General features: G+C 42.8%; 1 protein-coding gene across 1 annotated transcript in view; it reads right to left on the bottom strand.

Annotated features, from left to right (window-relative positions):
- The window catches only part of col14a1b (collagen, type XIV, alpha 1b), a 208527-nt gene that overhangs the window by 135261 nt on the left and 65766 nt on the right, over positions 1-7500 (bottom strand). The window contains 4 exon segments of the mRNA XM_078290196.1: positions 2685-2830; positions 4888-5014; positions 6154-6317; positions 7051-7212. Coding sequence (XP_078146322.1) covers positions 2685-2830; positions 4888-5014; positions 6154-6317; positions 7051-7212 — 599 coding nt within the window.

Raw genomic sequence — 7500 nt, forward strand, 5'->3', positions numbered from 1 at the left:
AATTATAGCAATTGTTTTTTTTTTTTTAATCCTGGCGTCTAGTGATGAGACGATCTGCTTCTCTCTCGATACGATTGGATACGAGATCTGAGGTTCAGGATTCGATACAACCAGGATACGATGTGATCTATAAAAGTTCAGTGACGACAAAGTCTGACTGTGCAGAATTCTGTTTATTTCTGAGACACAAATCTTTCCAGCGATGCCATTGGCTGCTAGAATGTAAACAACAATTTAAAAATGTCATTACAAAGTGACAATAATATAATTTGGATGGAGAGCTTGTGAAACTGTGATGGTCAAGAGTCTCATTAGTGATTACTACAGCAGAATAACATGGAGCTGATATCACCATTCATGTCATATTACATACGGATTGACACATTTTGTATTGCGATATTTCGATATATCGTCCCATCACTACTCACTTGTAGCCGGTCTTTATATTATCATATTATTATGGCTAATTTTAAGATTTTAAGATTGACTGATTACGGCGTAAAAAAATACTAACAATTAATTAGATTATAAATGCATTTCTAAATCTCTAGTTTGTTGTGTTATGATATTATGTGTATACATTATGTGATATTGTGCAATTGGGATGATGTATAATGTATTTTTAACATTTCTGTAATTTTTATTAGCCTCTACAAGACATTTTAGACAGCTGTGGTCTATTTAAAAGTCCAACTAGGGACTGAGGTTGGAAAATAGCAGCAGCTACAAACTCAACAACATCTTTTATATTTCAACTGTGACGTGCAATTATGTTAAATGCACAGTTCCTATCAAAGAAACTACTAAATAAATGAATAAATGAATAAATAACCCTGATGAAGGTTACTGGTTTTTAATATTAAAATTAATATTACCAGAAGTAGCTGAAAGATTTTTTTGCCCTTTCCTTTGATTTCTGCACTAATCATCCACCCCAATCTAATCTCATTTTACCTCTCACCTCTGTGTGTGTGTGTGTGGGGTGTGTGTGTGTGTGTGTGTGTGTGGGGTGTGTGTGTGTGTGTTGAGGTGAAGGCCAGGTGATGCCGATTTACTCAGGCGGGGAAAATTTCAATTTGTGTTTTGGGAGAGGAGGGAAGCTCTCTGTCGGCAGGGTCAAACCTGCTGAGAGGATCATGCTCTCTCTCTCTCTCTCTCTCTGTCTCTCTCTCTCTCTCTCTGTCTCTCTCTCTCTCTCTCTGTCTCTCTCTCTCTCTCCCTCTCTCTCTCTGCCTTCAACTCCTCTATTCACCTCCTTCTCCCCTCAGCGAGTCTCTTTCGCTGAGCGGTCCCAACAAGGTAAACTGACTAAATATTTCTTCTTCTTTCTTCCCCCTCCTCCTCCCCTTTTCCCTTTGTCCCTCCTTCCCTCCCTCTCTTCTCTCCTCCCTCCCACTCTCACCTCCCTCTCATCTCCCTGTGTAAAGGAAGATGCGCTCAATATAGAGGAGGCGGGGCAAAATAAGGGAAACAGCACATGAAACAGGACTTTAACTTTGAAGTAACGAAGTCACAGTCACAGAGGCGGCTGCACAGGGACTCGTATTAAGCTGAATGCCAATTAGCGATGTGCGTCGGCTTTAAAAAAAACCTTTTATATGTCAGTTTTCAAAGCAACATGAGGCAATTAACAGAGTTCCTGAGAGGTCAGGTCTACTGCAGCTGGGACCGGAGCTGCAGGTTTATCAGTCGCAGAAGCTGCACAAATTATTTCATGTGCCGGGGAGAAAAAACGAGATGAAAACTAGATGTTACTCAGTAGAGTTCATTCCTCCGCCAACGCTACTCAGCTGTCAATATATTCCAGTTCCACGTGTCGAATTTTCACCAAAAGTTAATCACTTCTTCCATTCCACATTAATAACTTCACATTTTGCTGACTGGGACCGCTGGTATAAACCGAAATGTTTTCTTTTGTTGGTGCACCTTGTTTTCTTATTCTATCACATTTTTTTTGCACTTCAGCACGTCATGTAAATTTATATTTTTCTATTTTTTTTGCATCAGTAAGTCTCTATTTTGGATTATTCCTTCAGATTCTTGCCACTTTTAATCATTTTATCCGATTATCTCAACACCACATGACCAATCAGCTCTCTGTTTAGTTTCCATTAGAGCTGCTCTTCTACCACTGGACCAATTGGCAGGTTGGTTTTATCTAAACTGTCCCCATGTTGTTTGATTGGACCGATAATGGAAGGTTTGTCTCTTCTTCTGTCTGCTGATTTTTAAGTGTTTCTTTATTTTTATGTTTGTCCCCGTATCGTGCTATTATCTTGTTTTATTTGTTTTAATCTTGTCTCTTAGTTTTATTGTGTCCTATCCAGTTTTAGTCTGTGAAGCACATTTGTTTGTATGAAAAGTGCTATACAAATAAAGTCTGATTGATTGATTGATTGATTGATTATGAGAAGCCACGGCCCACTTTTGGCCAATCGGTGTGAAAAGTGAATCAGTTCTTCCTCGCCCCATGACCAAACTCTCCACAAAGTTTCATGCAAATCAGATCAAAACTTTTGGAGATATCCTGCTGACAGACAGACAGACATGAGATGTTCCTGCTCCTTATTAGATACTTAATATATTATCAGGTGTTTCCATTATTTTGTCTCCTTTGTTGACTAGTGCATAGACACACACACACACACACACACACACACACACACACCCCTCCTCCCCCTCACCTCCTTCTCGTCTGCGGCGTCTCCCTCGGTCAGCGGGGCGTACAGGATCATGTACCCAGAAGCCCCGGCGGCGGTCTTCCAGCGGACCCTCATGGTGCTGTGGGTGATGTCAAACAGCTGCAGGTCGTTCACCATGGGCAGGGCCACTGTGGGACGCACACACACACACACACACACACACACACACACATTATATATAAGTAAAACAAACCAAAGCAAATGTAACGTAAATTCATTCCAACAGCTTATATTTGAATTTTAGAGAAAAACTGTTGTTACCTAAATGTAAACAAATGTTAAAAATACGACTAATTATATGATACACAATGCTCTAAATTATATGCATAAGTCTTGAATTAACAACTAACTTCAAAAATAATCCACAGAAAGCTTTACGTTCATGACAGAAATCAGTTTGAAAGAGTTTGTGTCACATTCAGGGGAAAAAAAAACTTTGGCCTCATCTGTCTTCGTTAACCTGCATCTGTCTCACTGTTTAACTCCTGACTCATCGATTCAGCACAGCAGTCTGTCATTCACTTAATATTAGGCTTCAACTGATATACATACACATTTTATTTATTCATTTAACGGCTCGGTCATGTTTTTTGTGAATTAATTCTTCATTTAAAGGCAGAGCTGCTGACATTAAACTCATTTCATCAGTCTGGGTTTCAGTGGAGAGTTTTAGTGTCCCATGATGCACTGGATGCTGTTTCAGAGGCTTTTCCACTCTGCAGAGAAGAAAATCCTTTGGGAAACACTGAATACTTGTCATTGTCTGGCATAGAAATGGTCTCTACACACACACACACACACACACACACACACACACACACACGCATATTCAAGCTTAATCTCTATTCCTTGAAATGTGTACTGTATGTGTTCCATCTCTTTCTCTCTTTTCTTTTTCTTATCCCTGTTTTTATCTGTTTAGTGTCGTTTATTGTGACGATCAAAACCGGAGTAGATACAATAAAAACCCAGATCATCAGTATTCAGCATCTCTCTCTCTCTCTCCCTCTCTCTCTCCCTCTCTCTCTCTCTCTCTCTCTCTCTCCCTCTCTCTCTCTCTCTCTCTCGCCCTCCAGGTTGAACTTTCTTCCTCTTGCTGTTTTTCTTCTTGAGATATTTCTGCCGGGAATTAATTTCTATATTTTCTATGTTGTTTAATAGTAATAATTTCAGTCTGTAATAGTCTATCACTGATTTCAATTCAATTTCTCTCGATTCGGTTTCTCTCCCTCTCTCTCTCTCTCTCTCTCTCTCTCTCTCTCTCTTCCTCTGTGGTATCCGGCGGTCCGGCGGCCAGCGGTTGCTTAGCTGCAGCCGACCTCATTAACTTTGATACAAGGTCGACTCGCAACTTAGCATTCATCCCGGCCGGACGGGGAGGAATCCCCCGCCATCCGTCAGCCCGGCGCCGGCGAAACGAGGCCGCCCCGGTCCTCCGACGGCGGAGCGACGCCTCGGGCGGCGAGGTCCGAATTAGAGCGAACCACAGGCGGTCCTGCCAGACGAATACATCATGTCTCTCTGCCGGGCGGCTGAGCGGCTGAACGGCCGGATCCAGGGGTTTGTTGGGGGGTTTTGCAGTGCGATATATACGGTTTCTACTCTATCAGCCTCAGTCTTTCTTTTTGAAGAATGTAGGACTGCTGTAGGTGTCCAGACTGTCCGGCTGCACCGGCGTCCAATGACAACGCAGGTCCAGATCAGGACGGCCTCTCCTCAAAATCACGCCTGATCACAAAATCAGTTATTGAATATATTTTCGGGGTATTTTCTTTGCCTTTTGGCCATTTAGATGAGGCAGTTTGAGGGAAAGTGGGTTCACTGAAAAAGTAAATTACAATATAACTCCTGGAATCCCTTGAGCATCACAAATTGATGATATCTAACAGTGTAAGAGGATCCAAAGCTGGATGTTTCCTGTCCCAGCTGGACGGCCCGCTGCTCCGGTGCAGCGGCTGCAGTCACGCGGCCATTTTATCAGACTGGAGCGGTGAAGAAAGAAAAAAAAAAGCTCTCAATGAGGTTTCTCCACAGGGTGACGGGGTGAGGACCGCTGACCCCCGGGACAGGATGGCTTGGGAGGAGACCCGGGGTCAGACCCAGGCCACACTGCAGGGACTACATCTCCCAGCATGCCTAGGATCCCGATCAGAAGGAGCACACACACACACACACACACACTTACACGTGGTAGCGCTTCCTCTCAGAGCCTCGCTGGCGGAGCTGCGGTACACGGCGAACACGGCGACCTGGTACTCCGTCAGAGAGTTCAGGTAACTCAGAACCACGCTGTTGTCCGTCCCATGGACCACCTGACACACACATCACACTGGCTTGTTAGATAATAACAATAATGATAAACTTTATTCGTATAGCACTTTTCAAAACAGTTACAAGAGCTTTAAATAGAGCAGAACAGCGGCAAAGAAGAAGTAGAGCAAATGCAAACAATAAAGCAGAACAATAAAGCAACAACAAAAAGAGAGTGACCATAATAAATGACAAACATAAAAATAAAAATGCAAAATGATAATGTTCTTAGGCATCCAGCTCGTCTCCCGAAGTGATTTACATTGAGTGTAATGAGATTTGATTGGATGTGATGAAACGCCAGTCATCCCCCGCAGGGAAACTGAGCCGCTGAGCAGCGAGAAGCAAAACACATCAAAGAAGAATTGGATATAAATAAGAGGAGATTTGTATAAACAGACTCAGCTGATAAATCCAACAGTCGGACAGAAATGTGTGAATGAAAATGTGCCAAAACAGAATTAACAGGATGTGCAAAATACCAGCAACTGTAGAATAAACTTCAATTCTTATATCATTAACGTTACTTACTAAGGAATATAGATCATTTCACCCCTTGAACTCTGATTTTCCCCTTAAATTTAGATAGAAAAAAAACATTTCTTCCATACAACAAATGGAGAAAATCTAGATGTCTTGTTCATCATTTTCTCCACATTTCCCTGTAATTCAGCCTGACATGTTTGGTATCTCTGGAAACCTTGGGATCTGGACTAGAATTTAAAATAAAGTTCTGTGGGTTTGAACAAAGCTTGAGCACGCAACATGAGTCGGTAATGATGGAGCCACCGGTAGGACAGACAGGGTGGAAGAGGTTTTAACAGGGAGACATAATATAAGAAATTTATGTCTGATTTTTCTTTTGTTCCCTTCTTGTTGTTTTATTTTATTTTGCTTTTCTTGTATCCTTGTATGGATTGCATTACTCTTTTCTATCTCTGTAACTGTTATGAATGAAATCATAATAATAAAAAAAAAAAAAAAAGAATAGATGTACCATTCTCTAGAGGAACAGAGCAGCGCCAGGTAAGGAGATAAGAGAATAAAGTTGACACAGATGTCTGGTTTCACTTCAGGTTGAATCCTCTGTCAGTTCATCTGTCCATATATAATATAATTCAGATATAAATAGTCCAGGTACCTTCTCCTCCGGCTGTCCCCCGCTGGCGGGGTAGTAAACGACGCGGTACTTCTCCACCAGGCCCGGGGCGTGAGTCCAGCTGACCCGGAAACTACGGGCTGTGATGTCAGAGGTCACCAGGTCCCGGGGCGCAGCCACGGAGGTGGAGGGGGGGCCGGGGGGGCCTCCGCCTGACATGAGAGGAGAAGATATGTCGCGTTCACATCATGTTGGATTTACCGTGAAGATGAGTAGAGTGGGAAAAGCTCTGATATCCCTCACTTGGCATCAGGGATAGCTAAAGTGTGTCAACACTAGGCTTGGGGCGATATGCGATAATATTGATATTTATATAAAAAAATATTGTGATAGTTTCTGTGTTATCGAATATCGCCCCCCCACCCCACCCAGTCGCAGCACCATGTGCTGCTTAGATCACAATTGTGCAAATTTTTAAACTTATAAACCTATAATCTTGTGGTAAAAAACAGAAATAATCATAGTTGTCATTTTATTTCAAGTGGGTTCACTTTTCCACGATCAGCCTGTTTTCCAGGAAATAGCAGGAATGAGAAAATTACAAATGGCCGTTGTTTCCTCCAATGCTTGAAAAGTAAGATCAAATTTCTACCTGAAAAACCTGAAATCTGAAAAAAAAAAAAAAAATGAAAAAAAACAAACTACCAAATTTGATTTGACAGTTTGGACACTAGCCCAAGATGGCTCATGCCTGAAATAGTAAACTAGATAGTAAATGGGAGCTACTTCAGACACAGCCACAGTTTAAAAATCGATGACTACTCCTGTCGTTGTAATTATTACCAACAGCGATCACAGTAAACGCCCTCTTGGGTTTTAGTTCTCTGATAGCGGTCGCAGTGCGTCTCTGACCAATCGGACGGCTCGGCTGAAGCGAACCTTTGAGGACTTTGTCGAGCTGCTCCACCCGCTCGCACACCGCCTTCGTCAGACCTTCGACGATGTCGCTCATCACCGCGAAGTCCGCTACGTTATAAACATGAGTTTCCTCTGGAGGAGAGGCGATGGCCTTCAACTCGTTCTCATCTGCATTCTTCACACCTGGAGAGAGAGAGGGAGAGAGAGGGAGAGAGAGAGAGGGAGAGAGAGAGGAAGACATAGGGGAGAGAGAGAGGGAAGAGAGAGAGAGAGAGAAAGAGAGAGAGAGGAAGACACAGGGGAGAGAGAGGGAAGAGAGAAAGAGAGAGGAAGAAGAAGAGAGAGAGAGGAAAAGGGAAGAGAGAGAGGAGAGGGAGGAGAGAGAGAGAGAGGGAGAGAGAGAGGAAGACAGAGGGGAGAGAGAGAGAGGGAAGAGAGAGAGAGAGAGAAAGAGGAAGACAGAGGGGAGAG

The sequence above is a fragment of the Centroberyx gerrardi genome, chromosome 19 (assembly GCF_048128805.1).
Source record: "Centroberyx gerrardi isolate f3 chromosome 19, fCenGer3.hap1.cur.20231027, whole genome shotgun sequence".
Taxonomy (NCBI): domain Eukaryota; kingdom Metazoa; phylum Chordata; class Actinopteri; order Beryciformes; family Berycidae; genus Centroberyx; species Centroberyx gerrardi.